Source organism: Nanorana parkeri, unplaced genomic scaffold, assembly GCF_000935625.1.
Source record: "Nanorana parkeri isolate BGI_ZX_2015 unplaced genomic scaffold, ASM93562v1 scaffold17, whole genome shotgun sequence".
In the NCBI taxonomy this organism is placed as follows: Eukaryota; Metazoa; Chordata; class Amphibia; order Anura; family Dicroglossidae; genus Nanorana; species Nanorana parkeri.
In genome coordinates this window covers 792864-814226 of record NW_017306285.1, presented here as the reverse complement: position 1 = coordinate 814226, position 21363 = coordinate 792864, and the positions used below count along the sequence as shown (strand labels likewise).

Here is a 21363-nt window from a genome sequence, read left to right as displayed (position 1 = left end):
AGTATGGGGGGGGGGGGGCATCCTTTCCCCTGAAACGTGTTGGCTGTACCTGTTGTTCCTAACAAATAAAGATTTTGAATAAATTGGAAGTCTGTACTTGACACTCCTAAGCACATACTATATATAGAAATCATCTTTTAACAAGAACGTAATGATTAGTAATAGAGATTTTAGTCCTGGGTGGATGTCGCTGGACAGAATAGCCCACTGAATGCTTTTATCAGCGAGCTCTCCCCATTGGATTTCCCCCGGTTTGATTCAGAGTCTCCCTTCTCCTGCTGCATCCTCTATAATGTAAAAAAAAAAAAAAGGATTCACCTTATCAAAGTCCTGAGTGATAGATATAAAACAGGGACACGGGGAGATGGTTTCTATAATACAAGCAGCATTTAAAGTGAGGAATAAAATGTATTTCAATCCAAAAAAAGGATGAAAGCAGCATAAAGCACAATTCAATATTGTGATAACACCAGCTGAGTAAGAAAGGGGTCCCATAAAATGTTCTTAAAATGGCACAGACCTAAGCAGCGTCTGCATGACCACAGGACGTACAGCTTCTCCCCCCCTCCCGCCTCTCCTCTGCTCCTGTGTGTCCGTCTCTGCTATCCAGGTTGAAGATGAGATGAAGCCGTACAGACACATTTCGCTGTCTTGCTCCCTTTCCAGGCCATTAAGGAGCAGCCTGTGAACTGATTAAATGTGGCCTCACACTGCGCTCTTCTTCCTGACCTCGCAGCATGGAGCCAGATGTGGGTCACAGACCTGACGAGGACTGTGACAAATAGGCGCAGTCCAGAAAAACATCACAGTTAAGAAGCGGCAGGTGGCTGCCATAGGCAGGAGCTTAATACCTTCCTGCTATCGGCAGGGGGTCCAGGCGCCAACAGGTGGGACAGGCCGCTGAGATAATGCACACATCCGTAACACTTCTCTTAACGGCTGTTGATGGCGATCAGTGCGCTACGATAACGGCTGGATAACTCTACGCCACTCGGCGTCATTACAACACTTAGTGCATGTAATGGATGGAATTCAGCGTGCAGTGTCTGGGGCAGGCTGGACATGCAAGCTTGGCTCTGCCTCCTTGTGTGTATCACATCAAAAGACCATTAATACAAAAAAAGGTCACTTCGTCATGCAGCAGTTCACGCACACAATGTGCCGTAGCATGCTTTTTCTTAGCCTGACGGCATCTGGATTAAAGTTGCAATGTAAAAATAGCTGGGCCATCATGCCGCATAGGTGCGATCGGAGCCAGAACTCTGGTTCTATGCAGCTTATGACAAGTCTATATTTATGTCAATTTACATATACCACACATACACATCAGTCCCTGCCAGGGGCTGACTGGCAACTTTTAGCCCAGGGGGCAAGTACAACCCAGAGGCCCATGGTGCAGCAACTTGGCCCCCCTCCCGCCCTGCCTCTTCCCCGCCTTCTCCCCGCCCCTGTCTGCCACTTTTGCCTTCCGTGTAAGAGTAGTGAAAGGTCGGCTGATGTGAGGACTCCTAGTAAGTTCATGAAAGGGGTGATTGGCTGGGGGATGGTGCTCTCCTCCCACTGGGCTCCCTACATGGTTCTGGCCTTACTCCGCTCCATGTCTGGTACTTAGGCACTCTCACCCACTGTAGACCGCCGCTGGCTGTCCATGCTTCTGGGCTGTGAGCTGTGGGAGGAGAGTGGGAGGTTAGTGGGAGGGGCCGGACAGTGTCAGTGTTCTATAATTTTTCTCGATCCTATACATTTTCTCGACTGTGTCACTTCCAGTGGGGCCTAGTCATCCGAATCAGCTGTTTTCATGACCGCCTTTCTTCATGGTATGTGCACCTGGAAGAGACGCGGTAGAGTACAGTGCCTGATCCAGCCAGCCCGGATCGCATACCGATGCGATCTGCGCTGGCTGGATCTAATCAGGCACTTTAGAGGACCGTCTGCGGGGGCCTCCAGAGGTCAGCCTAGAGGAGCGATCAGCCGCCGTGTACAGAGCCGCATCTAAGTGGCGGCGGAGGGAGCCACTGCACCGGCGACCGTAAAATTCTATTAGCGGGGCCAGTGACGGGCCCCCTGACGGCCGCGGGCAGCAGCCGTTTTAAGAGGCAGCACAGAGGCCCGGGGGGCAATTGCCACCCTGCCTCCCGGCCCAGTCCGCCCCTGGTCCCTGCTCTCAAGCTTACACTCTATTTCACATGCTTACATACAGGGCCAATTTAGACAGGAGCCACCTAACCTACCAGAATGACTTTGTGGTATATGGCAGTCTATATGAATGTCAGCGATTTGAACAGACAGTGCAACCTCACACTCCAATCACAGATTACTCCACAGCAGCATCAGTTTATGAGTAAAAGCAAATTCTGTTTGAATCTGCCCTGAACCCATCATGTGCAAGTGTCCCTGGTATGAAGGCACCATCTCTGCTTTGGAGGCACCGTCTCTGCTTTGGAGGCACCGTCTCTGTATTGGAGGAGCTGTCTCTGGATTGGAGGCGCTGTCTCTGGTTTGGGGGCACTGTCTCTGGTTTGGAGGGACTGTCTCTGGTTTGGAGGGACTGTCTCTGGTTTTGGGGGAACGTCTCTGGATTGGAGGAACTGTCTCTGGTTTGGAGGCACCGTCTCTGGTTTGGAGGGACTGTCTCTGGTTTGGAGGGACTGTCTCTGGTTTGGAGGCACCGTCTCTGCTTGGAGGGACTGTCTCTGGTTTGGTGGGACTGTCTCTGGTTTGGAGGGGCTGTCTCTGCTTTGGAGGGACCGTCTCTGGCTTGGAGGGACCGTCTCTGCTTTGGAGGCACCGTCACTAGTTTGGAGGGACGGTCTCTGGTTTGGAGGGACTGTCTCTGGTTTGGAGGGACTATCTCTGGTTTGGAGGGACTGTCTTTGGTTTGGAGGGATTGTCCCTATTTTGGAACCAAATCCCTCTGTCTCTCTTTCTTCCTCAGTTGTCCCCTCTCCATGTACAGACAGCTATAACAAATATATTATTCAAATGTCAAAAGTGTTTTAGTGCACTAAGCCTTTGATGTAACCTTTCAATTATTCAATGTGTTCCCTTCATCCAGTGCTTAGTCACTATATCGGATTGAGGAAGGCACCCTGTGCATTCAGAGTGCTGGTGACTTTTCCTTTTACATAGAGATCCTGCCAGGTGCCATCCATCGCTGTCACTGCAAGCACCACCCTATTCTCATCATCATGCTGTATGGTGTGTATGACTTTGCCTACATACTTTGTGCTCCAATGTGTTCCTCTTTCCCGTCTCAGAAAGTTGGGGGTATGCTTGTGCTTTGCCCATGCAAGGTTTGCTTTCAGGTATGGAAGTGCGTGTTACTGGCTCCATGTGACAGTGCTGGGCCAATCAGTGCTGTAACATGGGAAGTCCATAACGGATCCTGAGACTTGAACTGCACTCCAGATGCCTGAACAGAGTGGTAGCTGAAAGAATTGAAGGCCAGGAGCTGCCGCTCAGTGCAACCAAGCAGATTGCTTGTTTTAATAGTCAAACGTAGCTGATTGGTTGCTGTGGGCAGCAGCTCTACTTATTATTCAATGTGTGCTCCGTTTTACAATGTTCTCTGTTATTTCAGCATTTTGGAAGGGTGAGGCCCACCTCCTATGTAGCTGATTTATGAGACAACCTGCTACCTCTTTGGGGACCCTTTAAGAATTGTGGTATTAGTATGTCAGAAAGTGGGATGTCTTTTCTCCTCATGCACCTGCAGAAAGGAAAATGTAAGGCCTAGTCCCTTGGGAACTCATCCTTTTCTAACCTACTCATCCATGCTTTAACCCAACACACACGTCGCATTTTCTGCCAAGTAATGTGCTGTACCTGATAACAGCCACTAGAGGCCGCCTTTGTACACTCTTCAGTAGTTGCAGCTTATAGAAGAGGGACAGCAGGCTCCGCACCGTGGTGGTATACTCACTGCACTGCATGGCAGATTCTAATCTAGTGAAGTGATTTAACCACTTACTGACGGCCGTATAAATTACAAAGAGGTCAAATTACATAACAGATTAACATCTCCTATTCAGACTAATATCTCCTGCAAGTGTGAACAATGCCTGTCACTTGTTCAAACATATTGAAGAATCAATCTAAAAAAAAGGCCTTTCCTCATCACAAATGATATTTGCTGAACACCAAAATTCAGAATGACCCTTATAGGTATCATCATGGCACATCTCCAGTGCTGTCCATGACTGCAAATGTGTAGGAGAAATGAATGGGCCACAACTGCCAGATACCTTCTATACCCTAATGCAGGGGTAGCCAAACTCCGGCCCTCCAGCTGTGGTGGAACTACAAATGCCATGAGGCATTGCAAGATTCTCACAGACATGACTCATCATGGGATTTGTAGTTTCGCCGCAGCTGGAGGGCCAGAGTTTGGCTACCCCTGCCCTAATGGAATGTGCACAGAATATTTGGGGATCTCTTCTACAACTGTATATTTATTAAGCTGGAAAATGTGAACTCTTTATGACAGAGGCGATATATTTTATTAAACGATATATTTGTAACTCTGTACATGCACGCCACCCCTCTTTATGTGGTTGTAGCTACACCATATCATACCTACAGAGATATATGATGTGAATATTGCGCTGGAGTGCGTATACTTGGTCTTCCTTGGTATATATAGGAAGACTGTCGATTCTCACCTCTCCAGGGGCCACTGATGTAGATCCTCACTTTGCTGAAGGTATACAGCCACTGAAAACTCTTCAGTATCTGACACACTCCTGGGGATATCTGCTCCCACTCTGTGCATTGTGAAATCTGCCCCAGGGCTGCTACCATTAGCGTGCCATCTAGGGGCCATGGGATGGAGCCCATTGCACATGGCTGGGGACATAACCATCTAACACCCTATAAGTGTGGATATGTGGCTGTAGCTCATGATCCAAATTAGCACCTGTCAGAGAGGCAAGTATGAACAGCCTTCCTTTGCAGGGCCCTTTAAGAAACACATCCACTTTAAATACCTTCCCATACAATCACATCCCTTCCTCCTGAGCACCCAATCACCAGGTCCCTGTCACATGGGGATGGGGGGAAAATCCTAAGGTCCCATTCACACTTGTGATTTGCACCATCTCACGAATGCAAACAGCTGCGGGTGGGAATGCTTACAAAGCAATGACAGCACACACGGCCACTCAAAGATAATTGGGCATGCCGCGATTACCTGCAGACAATCATCTCTGGGCACAAACAGCTTGCGTCCAGTAGCGATCATCTGCAGGTAATTGCAGCATGCCAGATTATATGCAAACTGCTGTGGATCACCCCTGGATACAAACAATTTGCACCCAGGGCTGACCATCCGCAGGTAATCGGAGCATCTCCGATTAGATGTGAGTGGCCGCAAATGGCTGTGGGTGCTGGCAGCTGTTTGCTTGAGTCTAACAATCTAATTCATGAGAATCATCTAATCTGCCCCAATGACAAGTGTGAATGGAGCCTAAGCCCTGTGTACGTCCTGCCCCTGTGGTAAATGGAGCTGTGGATAAGTGGAGGTTAGAATAAGAAGCTGTGGAAGCTCCATTTACTTTGCTCTGCATGGGTCATGCTATGACATCTGTGAAACAATGTAACTTAATTATCATGGCAAGATACACGGCTGCCAAGTGTCAATGTGTACTCATGTAATTATGTGATAACATACTGATGCATCGTGTCCATGGTTAATGCAGACAACACTGCATTCCCACATTATATCATGACACCAGCAGTTCGGTGACACTTACCCGCACCAGCTGTTCAGGAAATGGGCCCCTCGAATTCTCTGGTACATTGACCGGAGGAATCACCCAGTCTCTCTTCTGTCTCCGCAGGCCATTAGCCACACGATGCTGTCGCCATGGTAGCAGAGTTCGGCTCTGGATAGGAGGATTCTCGGATGGTCGGACCGGCAGAAGTCGCTGGTAAGGATGACGGTGGGGAGTTTGTGTTCATGTCGGTTTGATACAGGAAAAGGAAAAAGGAGAAAAAAAAGAGAGGAAAGAAAGACAGTAAGGCCGTTGCGCAATAAGACAGAGAAGCATTCACATGAAACTGTAAGAAAAGAACAAAGTCCCCAAGACTCCCCGTGAAAGCTGGACATACATCACAATGTGTTAACACTGCTGATGGACCCATCAATAGCCTCAGCCATATTAAGATAACAAAAGGTTGAGTCTGATTCTTTTTGTGTCATCAAAGCTTAGATGCACAAATCAATTGTAGCATTCTTAATATACAATCAGTTAACTTCACTATAACTCTTGAACTTGTCAGTTTACCAATGAGATCTGAGAACTGGGAATATGCACAGGTGTGCACTCTTAATAGTCTCATGCAATGTTAATTAACAGAGCAAGGTGAACGACCCACCGGGTTTGAGATTGCTGCACGGAAATGCCCAGCTCCTCTCACCTGCCGGGTTTAATCTTGCTGCTGGCTTCTACACTTCTTCCATTTATTCAAGCTTTCCGGAGAATACAGCAAGAGCAATGAATCCATCCGTGCTTGCTTGACTTTGTAATAGTGACAGAGAGAGGGGGGAGCACCCAGACCTCTGGTGTGAAGATCTCACAGTGCCGGTGAATAACCGAACCCAACAGTATTCACTCATAACTGCTACATCACTTCAGAATGGCTACACCCTTTAAATCAGAATATCAGCTTCACGTCCCCCTGGCTAAAGGGTGGTTCCATGATAGCCTGAGCTTACAGGAAGCGGGTTGGATGAAGCTACCGTATCTTCATCAACCTGGATGAATGGCAGCATCTAGTGGCAGAGAAGAAGTACTGCGGGGACAACGCCGGACAGAACGTGAGTATTATAGCAAAAGGTGTTTTAACAGTTAATAATAATAACAATAATAATAATAATATTATTAATAATAAAAATAATAACAATAATAATAACAATAATAATTAAAAAAACTAGGTGTCCTTCTAATCTGGACAGTAAGTCAGCTGTGGATGGGGAAATATCTGTAAAGGAAACCTTATCTCGGTTTTCTGACTCCGAAAAGCTCCAGGGATGTTTCACACATATCTGTGTAGGGTGTTGGTATAACTTACATATAAAAAAAGATGTGAGGATTACTGGTCCTTTAAAGATAGGTATAGCCGTCTCTTTGGAATCAGGTACATAAATATCTATGTATTACAGCCAAATAACACAGAAGGAAAGCGATTCAGGAAGACGCACCAACTTCTTTTCCATCTGTTTTCTGCTTTTTAAAGCACAGCAAAGGGGTACAAACCCATCCAGCACCATATGCTGGTTTGCGATGTTGCACACACTAGACTGCACACTGCGAGTATATTTTCGTGGCTACGCTTTACTTCCTGTTACTTTTCTTTTACATTTCAATCTGAAAAGAATGTATTGCAAAGTAAAACGAAAAATAAAATTTTGAATGCTTTTAGCAGCGGCGCTGTTTTCCCTTGAGTTTTTGACAACAAAGCACTTTGCAGCACCTTAACAGGTAGTTTTCCTTTTGTTCACGAGGTAGAAGTGACTTCAGGCTACCAATCAGAAACCAGCATTCCATGCATAGGAGATTCATGTATAATCAGTATACAAGCAGCTAATATTTTAGTTATGGGTGGATACTAGGAACAATACAGAACAGATATATGTGTTTACAGAAGACTCAGTGGATACAATCAGTACATGTATGACACCCAAAACACATGGGTCCATATTAAGGATAGGCAAACCCCGTCCCTCTAGCTGTGGTGAAACTACAAATCCCATAATGCATCTGCCTCTGGGAGTCATGCCTGTGGCTGCCAGAGTCTTGCAATGCCTCATGGGATTTGTCATATAATCGAGCAGTCCGCTACACAAATGTATATAACAATTATCGGTCTAAAACAGGGGTAAGCAAACTCCAGCCCTCCAGTTGCTGTGGAGCTACAAATCCCATTGCAAGACACTGACAGCCATAGGCATGTCTTCCACTAGCAGTTGCCTGATGGGATTTGTAGCATCACCACAGCTGGAAGGCCAGAGTTTGCCTGCCCCGGTCTATGCAGAACCCCATCTACAGGACTTAAAGACTATTCCAGTGCAGCTATAATCCCGTACGCTGTGAGTTTACAATATACTCTAACATGTTGTCTCAATTGAATGTACCATGGAGCCCGGCATGGAAATAAATACAATCTGTGGGGTAGTAGTATATAGTGTGGCATATTTATTGTGTCTATTGCTTCAAGCCAGGGGGACCAGATTTTGTTACATTTATTTGGGCAACCATGTGCCTCAAAGGTCAGTTTATATAGCAAGAGTGGTTGGTTAACCTGCCTCTTACAACAACTGAGGGGTTGATTTACAAATTGTTTAGCAGAGCCATTCACCATGTAAACCTCTGTGAACATTTGTAATGTTATTAGCATGTTTTCTTTCCAGGTCAAATGCAATATCAGGTAAATACTGTATTATGGCCACTTGATGGAGCTGGGGAGCAGAAGAAATAGGTATTTGGCCACTAGACGGAGCCAAGGAGCAGAGGAAATAGGTATTTATTTGGCCACTAGACGGAGCCAAGGGGCAGAGGAAATAGGTATTTATTTGGCCACTAGACGGAGCCAAGGAACAGAGGAAATAGGTATTTATTTGGCCACTAGACGGAGCCAAGGAGCAGGGGAAATAGGTATTTATTTGGCCACTAGATTGAGCCAAGCAGCAGAGGAAATAGGTATTTAGTTGGCCACTAGACGGAGCCAAGGAACAGAGGAAATAGGTATTTATTTGGCCACTAGACGGAGCCAAGGAGCAGGGGAAATAGGTATTTATTTGGCCACTAGACGGAGCCAAGGAGCAGGGGAAATAGGTATTTATTTGGCCACTAGATTGAGCCAAGCAGCAGAGGAAATAGGTATTTAGTTGGCCACTAGACGGAGCCAAGGAGCAGAGGAAATAGGTATTTATTTGGCCACTAGACGGAGCCAAGCAGCAGAGGAAATAGGTATTTATTTGGCCACTAGACGGAGCCAAGGAGCAGAGGAAATAGGTATTTATTTGGCCACTAGACGGAGCCAAGGAGCAGAGGAAATAGGTATTTATTTGGCCACTAGACGGAGCCAAGGAGCAGAGGAAATAGGTATTTATTTGGCCACTAGACGGAGCCAAGGAGCAGAGGAAATAGGTATTTATTTGGCCACTAGACGGAGCCAAGGAGCAGAGGAAATAGGTATTTATTTGGCCACTAGACGGAGCCAAGGAGCAGAGGAAATAGGTATTTATTTGGCCACTAGACGGAGCCAAGGAAATAGGTATTTATTTGGCCACTAGATTGAGCCAAGCAGCAGAGGAAATAGGTATTTAGTTGGCCACTAGACGGAGCCAAGGAGCAGAGGAAATAGGTATTTAGTTGGCCACTAGACGGAGCCAAGGAGCAGAGGAAATAGGTATTTAGTTGGCCACTAGACGGAGCCAAGGAGCAGAGGAAATAGGTATTTAGTTGGCCACTAGACGGAGCCAAGGAACAGAGGAAATAGGTATTTATTTGGCCACTAGACGGAGCCAAGGAGCAGAGGAAATAGGTATTTAGTTGGCCACTAGACGGAGCCAAGGAACAGAGGAAATAGGTATTTATTTGGCCACTAGACGGAGCCAAGGAGCAGAGGAAATAGGTATTTATTTGGCCACTAGATGGAGCAGAGGAAATAGGTATTTATTTGGCCACTAGACGGAGCCAAGGAGCAGGGGAAATAGGTATTTATTTGGCCACTAGACGGAGCCAAGGAGCAGAGGAAATAGCTATTTATGAGTCACTGACCTAAAACAAGCATGTGACTTTACTACAACTTTATTTACATACTTGCTCCTTGCTCCTGGTCAGTGACTTGGAACATACTGACACTGTTGTAAGGTGAGCAGGTCTTCTTGAATCAGTTATGTAGTCTAAATACAACTTAGTTCCAGAACGTGCCCTGCACAGATCCAACCCCCAACAATGTACCAGCTCACGCCTGGCATAGTGATTCATTGGTATTCACATTTATGCACAGCGCACATTTATGAACATTTCCCAAACAATCTGTTTATTAAACTGTGATTTTAACAAGCCTGATGACTAAGATTTAGCATTTGGTTATTTTTTTTAAATGACAACATATGTGAAACTTCAGGAGCCCAATAACTGTTCATTCTGTTTGCCTAATGTTATGGGGTTTGTCTGATTAAATATATTTAAGGAAGGTCACACATCTGAGGAGTATATTTGCCAATTACTAATGGGCTCCAGGGTTCCCTTGCCCCAAGCTCTGTAGGCCATGAAAGGTGTTGTAGATATGCTGCTGGCTAAATCAAACTCTGCTTCATATCTACTCCTACTAGACCTTAAGGCAAGTGACCTAAATTTAGAATTGGAATGATAGTTTCAGGGATATAAATAACAGACCACCATTTAGGGCTACATTAATAGAAAGACATATAATAATATGCAAGCAGTTAACTTGGGCAGCCAGTAACATTTTGCAGGTGCTGGTTACTAAGCCCATGACAAGCTTTTCTGGGCTCGTTGTGATTAAAGATTCCAGTTTTGGGTGGGAGTGGTGGGTTGAACCAAAGTAGTTTGTGTCTCTGTCCCTCCCATTAAACCTTAAAGTGTATGCAATGCCAAAACAAGTGTCCTCATTGGAAGATTTCGTCTCACCTCCTATTCTGGTGACAACTGTAACATTTTGGATTTCCCATTATTTAATGCCTCAGTGACAAGGGTCACCAGGACCAAGAGGGGATGAGTCTCCCCCACTGTGGACACAAACAGCAATACAAAACTTGATAGGAGTTCTAATCATTCCCTACACTATTGAAAACAAAACATTTTATGTTGTATAAACCCTTTAAGGCCCATTTTGAGATAATTTTGTCCCCCCTCTAACCCATATGGCAAGGACTTATTTTCCTCACCTGTTGAAGCAAGTTATACTCATTTAAGCCCCCCCGCTTCTAGTTACCCCGCCATCGCCTTTTCCAGGTACCGGGAACTGCCAATCCAGCACTGCAGATGCGCCTAAGACCACAGGTCCCCCTAGCATGATGTCACCCCTCTTCTGGCCCAGAGAGGACCCCGTGGCTGGACAGCCAATAGGAAGTATCCACATCATGCAGGCAGTGATATGGAACCTGCAGAAGGAAACCAAGAAAGGGAGAAGACTAGGGACTAAAGCCTCTGGTGACCACAGCTTCATCTATCAGTCAGTTAGAGGGTGCAGAGATTATCTTGGAGATGGCCTTTAAACAATATGTCAATGTCTCAGGTGTGCGCCATTAAAGAACAACTACAGGTAAAAGTTTTCTAGCTTGCAGGATTGGGTGAGTATAACTTGTTTTATTTTTGACCCTAGGCAACAATGAGCTTCCACCCCACTGCAAGGGTTAAGAAATGTTTTACCCACAGCTTTGCTTTAAGTTGTGTAATAGCTGCTACGGTGGGGCAGAACTGGGAATTCTGGTGAGAGATCTTAGCACTGCGGCCATTCAGGTTCCCAACAATCAGGTAGATCTAAAATAGAAAATTCTGAAGACACTCGTAGATGATCCCCTCTCCCCCTATTCTCTATGAAAGTTGAAAACCTTTTGAATCCTTATGAAACAGAAAAGGACAATGTGTTGGGTTACTATGGGCAAGAACAGCTCTTCTTTATATCTGAGTTCTATAAGTTATTTCCTGAAGCTCTTTGTTATGGCCCCTTGGTTGAGCGAGGTGCTAAGGGTTAACCACAAAAGAAGTGCATCCTTTTTTTTAGATGCCACCTTGTCGATAACCAACAAAAAAGCTGATGTATTCTTGTATTTCCCATTGTTCCCAGTGTATAATTTGGTGGGGCTTTCTAAAGAGGGAAAATCAATTAATTCTGCAGACTTATTTTTCTCATCTATAGGAATGGAGATGGGACAGGCCTATACAGTGTAAAAGCCGGTCCTGCAACTGGTCACAGTGCACTCACCGAGCATTTTTCTAAAGGACTTTAGAGTTGCGCAATTTCTTTTTTACGGACTGCAATCTATTGTCCGCGTCTCTCCCAGCTGCAGACCTGTTGACTTGTTTTATTCATCCATTGATTTCCCTTTTTTGACCAGAATTGGAGCAGCATGCCACAATAAAGTTGCCAGTATCACCAGCTTTCTTGCTATAGACACTTGTAGTTAAATGCCAACTTCATAGAGAGTCAGGCGTAGAAAAAAGAAATCCCCTGTGTACTCCGCGTTCTTCGGCATGTATTATCCTGGAAACGATTGTGTGCCTATTTGTCTTCATTTGCTTCGGATTACTGCATTTCAATATTAATATGAAGTGAATGCAGAGTTTATGGTATGCTATGGTATAGTATGGGGTATGGCATTAGTTAAACCTATTTTTAATAGTGACTCTCAAGCAACCAGAAACTACATTTATCTGGAATCTACCAAATCCAGTGGATGCCAGATAACAGAGAGCTTGCTGTAGTTGACATTTCCCTATTAAATGAGCAACCCTCAATCTTTTTAAATGCCCCAAGTCTTTTTACTTGGCCATGGGCTTGGAGAAAAAAAATATATAATTTTTTCGCGATTGTTCTCAGTTGTTACTTGCAATCTGCCTTTTCATGGGCTGCCTACTGCTGACCGATCACAGATCAATTTTCTAGCAAATATTGGTATCCTGCTTTGATCCGTGTGACTGTTTGAGCAATGAAATGCTGGGCATGTGGATGATTTTACTAGAGAATTGTCTGTACGTCCAGCATATGGGCGGCCATACACATTAAGAGACTGACGCAAGATGAGCATCAGTCTCTAAGTGTATAAACCCTAACAATGTACGTCTCTTATGTCCTCCCTTTTGGTCTGAAAACTTTGCAGGTTCACCCCCAGTATAAGGCACAACCAATAATGCAGTGCATACCCTTTAACTCTGGCCAGCTGAGTCACAAAAGCCAATCATTTGAAAGAATAGATAATTTGTCTTTTAAAAGGGTGGGCTCACAGCAGCCATATTGTCTGTGTGTGTTGGAGATTTTAGGGAGAGCTGACAATTCTGTGTAGGGAGAGATACAGTTTTATTTAATGAAATTTGACATTGGTGCATGTCCCCCATGGTAACTTCCCATGCCTTTTGCTTGACAATAGCTTGCTTTATTAGCCCTACAATGACCAGAAATCAAGCACAAGATTGACTCCGTTCTCCATGCACTCCAATGGGGTTGCTTCCAGGTAGATTTACTCATTCATATTTATCAGTCAGAATTGTTCCCAGTTATCCCTGTGGATTACAGAACACCTCCCCTAATGTATGGGGGGGAGGGGGGTGTTCTGTAGTCCTGTCCTAGGCTGAGAATGCTGTTCCTCCATAGATATTGTATGGTGAGGGAGCGTTGTCACCCTAGGACAGGAACTGTGATACTGGCAGGTGAAAATAAAGGAAAAAAGACTGAAAGAAGAAACTTATTGCAGCCACCACATCTAAAGACTAGTAAGCTTCAATATATAACAATTTTTGCTCTTGAGTGTAGAAAAACTTTAAAGCAAATCTGCTGAATGGGCAAAGCACAGGTTTTTTTTTTTAAGGAGAGCATTGACCTGTCTACCACTTTGCCTGTTTTTGGAATGACTGGGTGACAAACTAATGTGTTGGCGCCCATCAGCCCTGATCAAGCATTCTTGAGGAACAAGGGTAAAGAACTTACTCTAACGGCTATTATTTTTTTCCGAGATACAAAGTGAGAAATGTCTGGGTGCTACCCCACTGCCTAAACAGGAATCCCCATGTCCTTTTTTTTTTTGGTAAAACACACAGTGAGATGGTTGGTCCATACACGCACATCTGGTTAAAAGTAGTTTCCATCCCCAAGAACTTGTTTGGTGAGTAGGTGAGGAAGTGGAGCACTATATTGGGTTAATCCAATCCTAAGGGAGTGTTAGCTTGGGGGTTAGGTCAGGTTAAGATGAGCAGGTTCTTCGGGAGAGATATCTTCTTCTCCACTAAAAGTTACCAGCGCCGGCCTCTTGCCACCTTGAAAATGACATCTCAAATTCTGACCGTTCACCAATTGCTATGACCAGCTTTAGACTCCAGCAGTTTCTCACTCCATAAAATGAAACTAATAATGTGAAGTCATAATCAGTGGCTATATTGCAGGTAGCAGGTTAGCAGGCAGTCATCTTAATTATGGTAATACGGTTTTATGCTGTGTCTCCTGGGTAAGGGGTGCAGCCTTGGGCGTCCTATTTAGGTCAAGTCTAGTTAAGTGGAAATGAGAGGACGGGGCAATGCTTGGGAGTGGTCACATTGAGTTTAGACAGTAGCAGTGGCTGCGGCTTGAGGAATGAAGTAAAGTCTGTGGCCCTCAGTCTCCACACGGGCATAATTAACGTCAGCTCAGAGCAGGTAGCTCCAGCTCCCAGTCCCAGGGAAATAGCGGCTGCCAGGTGCTTGGATTTCACCCTGCTGACTTTCCACTGGTAATGAAATGCGATTCTCTGCGTCTCGGTCTAACATTGATATTAAACAGAACAGTTCTACATTGCATACCACACGGAAAAAGATCAGGCTAAAAAAACGAGAACTGTGGCGTATACCATGTATTTCAACAGCAACAAAAGAGCCAGAAGTACCAAGGTATAATACATATCATGCCAGCTAAGACTCCACGGATGCTGCTATGATATCGGCAGTATTTGAACAGTTCCTGGATGCATTTTCAAAATATACATTCATAACAGGCCTGCCACACTGGCAGAGTACACAGCCCCAGCAATACAACGTAGGAATGTTGGAAAACCTACAGTGGGGCAATACAAGCCATTTGTATTTAAGACCTACTGACATACACTATATGCCCAAATATTTGTGGACACCAGACCATCAAACCTACACAACCTTGTTGGAACTCCCATTCCCAAACCATGGATATTAACATGGAGTTGCACCCCTTTTTGCAGCTATAGCAGTCTCCACTCTCCTGGAAATGCTTTGCATAAGATTCTCGAGGGTGACTATAGGAATGTGAGCCCATTCAGCCAAAAGAGCATTTCTAAGATTAGGTACTGATGTTGGGTGAGAGGACCTGACTCAAAATCAGTGTTCCAATTCATCCCAAAAGGTGTTAAGTAGGGTTGAGGTCAGGTATTCATATTGGATGAGAAGATCTAGATCACAATCATCATTCCAAATCATCCCAATGGTGGTTCAGTAGGGTTGAGGTCAGGTATTGATGTTGGACGAGAAGATCTAGTTCATAATCATCATTCCAAATCATCCAAATGGTGTTCAGTAGGGTTAAGGTCAGGTAATGATGTTGGACGAGAAGCTCTAGATCACAATCATCATTGCAATTTATCCCAATGGTGTTCAGTAGGGTTGAGGTCAGGTATTTACTGTTGGACGAGAAGATCTAGCTCACAATAATTATTCCAATTTATCCCAATGGTGTTCAGTAGGGTTGAAGTCAGGTATTGATGTTGGACGAGAAAATCTAGCTCACAATAATCATTCCAATTTATCACAATGGTGTTCAGCAGGGTTGAGATCAAGGATCTGTGAAGGCCACTTGAGTTCCTCCGCATCAAACCATGTCTTTATGGAGCCTGGCTTTGTGCACAGTGGCATAGTCATTCTCCAACATAAAAGACCTTCCCTAAACTAGCTTGGAAGGGTACAATTGTCCTAAATGTCTTCGTATATAGTGTAGAATTAACAGTACTCTTTAATTGTAAGCACCTGAACTCAGTAATATGGAGGGGTGACTTCATCATTTTGGCCATATACAGTAATATTTCTGTCCCAATGTGACCATGAGTCAAGCAAGTAGGTGTGCTATTGAAAAAAAATGCCTGATGCAACCAGATTCCATCTGTCCTAAAAAATAAATTAAGGTTTTGAATGGTCTTCCTGTTAGCATATTTTTCATACATTAGCCCTGTCTTTCCATTGATGAGCCTTGGCCTGGGCACACAATGTTACTGCATATACATCTCAGAGCTGTGAGCTATTAGAACACACATCCTCTCTGCATTCCTATCATGCCAAACAAGCTGACACACACGCTGATGCAGAGATAATGCCTGTGACAGTGACAAAATCATTTGTTATACATGTGCTAACCCGGGCTATAACAATTAACTGCAAATCCGTTCTTTCCTGGAGATAATTAGCAGGTTTATAACTGTGTTAATGATCTGTTTGTGAAAGTTTACTAGTCAGGTAAGTACCTGGTTGGGCGCCAGCGAAGAGTTGCTTTTGAATAACCGTTTAAGTGGGTCACTCATGTAGCGCTAATGATCTGCGGATCGGTAATTATTGTTCAATGGACTCCACAAGGTTGTTGTGGATTGTAAAGGTTTGATGATCGTTCACAATGCACTTCAATGGCTTACATGATCTCTGGGAGGCCACAGCGTTCAGTCGAAGAGGAAACACGTTGGATGCAGACAAAGGACAGAAAAACAAAGGATTTCCCGGAGAAGGTAGAGCGCACGGACATTGCGGAGTCTATTTTCACAGCCGCGTTTCTGCAATGTTCCCATCATGTCTTCTCCAATATCACTATTTACATGTTTTACTTAAGACTCATCTCTTCAGTGAAGCCTATCCTATCTCAACCTAGCCACTGAATAATCACTTTCTCAAACTATCATCCCCACACAGCTACCTCCTCATGTATCACTGGCCCCTCCCTTTTAGATTGCAAGCCCTCATGGGCAGGGCCCTCCTTGCCATCTTGTCTTGAATTGCATTGTGATTGTAATGGCTTCCTTATTTTGTAAAGTGCTGCGCAAAACTGTTGGCGCTATATAAATTCTATATTATAATAATAATAATGTTCTCTTACTTATATCTGTTGTGTTGTCTGTTGTCTAAATATGTAATGGTAATTCTGGTACCATTGTATACTGTACTCTAGATCCATGGTTCTTAACTGGTGGTTCTCCACGTGCCTTCCACTGCTCTAGGTGAGAGGCTCCTTAGCCTCCCAATAGAGCAGCAATGTCAGTTATTGCGCCAAGCAGTCATTCAAAATATGCTGCTTGGCACCAAGTGTCAGCTTGAGGTGGGGTGGGCTGGGGGTATGGCCAAGTGGGAGCTCCATCCATATGTGCATTGCTTACAGCTCCCTCTCGTGCCCTGTAGAGGTGCCTGGACTGGAGTGACGTCACATTCTGCCTCCCGGCTCCACTACAAGGCACACAAGGGAGCAGTACAGGCAAGGCACATATGGATGGAACTCCGTCACAGCACGGCAGCACGCACTGAACCCGAGGCTGTGGATCCACTTCAATTATGGTAAGAGAGGGAGACCGAGTGGATCTTAAAATGTTTTTGGAGTGTGTATGAGATTGTGTCTGTGGTTGTGTGTGTCTGACAGTGAGTAAATCACACAGTCCCGTGTGATTAACGTACTGTACCACGCAATCGCAGCTACTGCGTGTACTGGTGCAGGAGGTGTGTTGCCATTCATTTTAATGCCACCCCAAACGCAACTCCCACCCACAGTTAGATCGCCCACACCGGAACGTGCATTACTGCAATGCCGTGCATTCCAGTGCGGTTCAACTTGCGCCGTGACTTAATGACCAAGGACAAATGTGGGTCCTGAGGTTGCACAGGTTGAGAACCACTGCTCTAGATACCCTGATACTGACAGTATATATCATGATCTTATTGTTCACTGACACTGTATATGTGGTGCTCTAGCCCTGAGGAAGGGGACCAAACCCCTGAAACGTGTTTGATTTTTACCAAACACTGCAGCTACTAAAAGTACATCAGGACCCCAATTATATTCTGTCACTCTCTCTTCTACAATGCTACATTTCTGCAATGTTTGCCTAGGAAGGAGGCATTGCTAGTAGAAATGTATAGGTATGTATATGTATTGTCTGGGAGAAAAAAAAAAACATTCACGACATCTCTGCAATACATGAGCATCTCAGGTTTTAACCCTTTATAAACACTTCAGGTATTGCAAATACCCGTTGACCTGCCAAAAATTCACTGAGCACATCATGTGCACTCTCCCTATGCTACACAGAAATCCCAAGCCGTGTTATCACCCCTACCCGAGTCCTCCCTTCTAATGCTATGAGGATGAGGAGGGGAGGTGCTATGCAGTCTAGAACTGGGCAAGGCTCACAACACTTCTTTCTGCCAGCATGCCCCTGTTCTCGTTGCTCTATTTCTGCACTGGGAGTGAAAGAAAGTCCTATGTAAGCGACAAGTCAACAGGGTCTTAGCTTACGAAGGGCTATGGATGCCCCATGTGAAAGAACAAGGTCATGAATTGATTGATTACTATGCTCTGCAGTAAAAACACCAATATTACTGTGCACTGACCCCCACATACAGATCTGCATGTGCCCTCAACAACTAAGGGGTGATTTATTAACTATTTGGATAATTGTTCGCTATGGCCACTAGATGGAGCTGAGGAGCATAGGAATTTCCTGTGGTCCTCGGCTCCATCTAGTGGCCATAATGTGCTGTGAACCTCATTTGCATAGCTGTTCACTTTGCAAAGGTTTATAAATCATCCCCTTTGTGTCCGTGGTCACCATATTTGCTTGCATCTTTCGAATTAATAGGAAAACTCTGAAAGTTTGCATCATGAAAGCTGGTGGGGCCTAGAAGTTGAAGCATACGGAGAAGAAGGCATGGCTTCACATAAATGTAAACATCTGCACACAAGTCCTGGCACTTAGAGGATTATCATAAGGCTTGCCCCCTTTCTATTAGTATACTGACGTTGTGCTATGAGGACAGATAATAATGCGTAACAGTAGAACACATCGCGTGTAAGTGAAAATGAAGATTTATCATGGGTGTGCTGCTCCTTCCTGTCTGTCCCCTTCAATCAGACACCCTGATATTCCCAGTGACAGGAGTACAAGAGTAATACTCAGATCCCTGAGCTCTGTAACTGGCGATAATCTCCTGTGCTTCTGCGTTTGTCTGCCCTACACTTGCCCTTGAGGAAGCTCGGTGTCCTCTTGGATTGCACTCGTGTGCCCGAGGCCATCCGCTTCATGCTGCCAGCTCACTCTCCTGCTATTGTTGCTCTGTGATCCATCAAATTAGCTTGGTCCAGGTCACTCTGCCATTTTCTGAAGGTCTCACTTATGTCTCGTAAAGTAATTAGCAGGTAATAGCCTCGAATAAAGCGACAACGGCCGTTTCACGGCTATGAGGAGACGGGTCAGCGGCAGGCCTTTTTCTAAATATTGCTTAGTGAATAAAATCATCCGGTATGAAATGACTGCGAGCTTCATCCCCTCAATCAGTGCCAGGGCTGCCCAGCTGCCGTCCATTCCTGAGCGCTGCCAACCTGTCTAGCCCAGACTGGGGCAGCAGAGACACCTGTGAGTTATTAGGGGTACGGGGACAGAAAGGACCTTAATTTCTTATATGAGACATTCATAAAGAAAGGTGGCTGCGACATGGGGGACCGTGCAAATTTATGGGCATGTTAAAGGGGAACACCATATATACAGCACAACACACTGCACAGTAGAGACTCTTCTTACTCTGCACGCTGTCCTCCATTGAGCTGTAAGGGTCACTTAAACTGGACCCGGCATCGGGTATATTGTTTCATGTTAGGTAAATACATGATAACAATGTTACAATGTAACACTTACAAGCATTTATTACCTCTTATGGAGGTTACAGTACTCCCCCTGGCAATGCCTTCAGCTGCTTTTCTCTCCATAAAGGTGGCACCATCTTTGTTCAGGCATCCTCCATGATCGCCATCTTCTTCCTTGACTGAGTCAGGTAAAATCGAAGTAACCTACGATGTGCTGAGTGGGGTTTTGCCATAAAGTGCACGCATGGAAAGCATACTTACACATGAGGGTATACTTACCTTACATGAGTGCCCTTCTCCAGTGATGTGCGATGCATCTTTGCTCCCCCTCTGCCGCCAATTCCAGGTTCCCGGGCCTCCTCTTTGGTCATTGGGTGGCCTCTGATGATGTGATCCCATCCTGTGCTTGTGCCCTAGCATCAGGCCAAAGAGGATTCCATAAATGAAAGTGTTAATTGTTTTGCACACAAAAAAGGGAAAGTGTAAAAATAATATAATAATAATAAATTATTATTATTATAATGTAAAGCAGGGCAAAGATTGTCCTGCACTGATATGAAGGTGGGGTCAGGCTTTACAGAAGGAGTTCTCCTTTAAGGGCGCACGGCCCATTCCAGCGGCGGTGTCGGGGCAGCTGTGTGAACAGGTTAAATTACAGTTTAGGAAACAAATAATGTCTTTTGTCTCGGAGATGTCAATCCTAATCTGCTCTCTTACGGAGAATAATTACGGCGCGTCTTTATACAATACATCTGAAGCAGAGAGCCTCTCTCAGACCGCCTCGCTCGCACCTTTGAAAAATGGTTTGGTGTTGAGCCTGCCAGCATCATGTATATTTAAAATGGTTAATGAGCGTTCTGTCGCCGGCGATGCTCTCTGGTTTCCATGGCAGCAGAGGACATGTGATGCGGCCATCACAAAATAAAACAACACATACATGCATAACGCAGGCCCATCGGAAGATAGATTAATACATATCAGACCAGCAATTACGGGACGATGCGTAGTGGTGGCTGCAATAGCAACCTGTGTAAAGACAGACACACAAATCTGTATTCACTATACAAGACACAAATGAACGCAGATCTGTATTCACTATATGACATAAATTCAATTCCGATCTGTAACCATTAACATATCATTAAATGTATTTCTAAATACAAGCAGTGTAAGAACCTGGCTATGATCTGGTATCAGCAATCCCCTGTATAGCAGAGCTCAGGCTGGAAGAGGGAGGGTCAGCAAGCAGAGCCAGTCAGGTTTGCTGCAGGCAAATTTTCCTAAATTTTCCCATTCCCAGTTGGTACAGCTTTAAACTCCACCCAGAACCAACTCATGATTGCTGGTCTATCGATCTATCGATCTATCTGTACTCCTAAACCTTGTGGACGCCTTCCCAGAAGAGTTGAAGCTGCTATAGCGGCAAAGGGCGGAGCCAACTCAATATTGAACCCTACAGACTAAGACTGGGATGCCATTAAAGTTCTTGTGCGTGTAAAGGCCGGCGTGCCAATACTTCTGGCAATACATTGTATACATATTTATATAGAGGGGGCATATATAGATATATACATATCGCAGCGCTTTACAATATAAGGAAGACATTACAATCACAATACAATTCAAGACAAGATGGTAAGGAGGGCCCTGCCCCTGAGGGCTTAGAAAGGATTCCATGATAAAAAATGAGCCATTGGAATATAAATGTTTACACACTTCCCCTCTCATCATGACAACACACCAATACAAAGAGAAAGAAAAATGACACAATTACATCCTCTTTAATGCCAC

The 21363-nt window shown here is 44.8% G+C and overlaps 1 protein-coding gene across 1 annotated transcript in view; it reads right to left on the bottom strand.

Annotated features, from left to right (window-relative positions):
• CDH4 (cadherin 4) overlaps nt 1-21363 on the bottom strand; it is a 503915-nt gene that overhangs the window by 90050 nt on the left and 392502 nt on the right. Inside the window, exon 4 of the mRNA XM_018560236.1 lies at nt 5751-5924. Within this exon, the coding sequence (XP_018415738.1) occupies nt 5751-5924 (174 nt within the window). The remainder of the gene's footprint in view (nt 1-5750; nt 5925-21363) is intronic.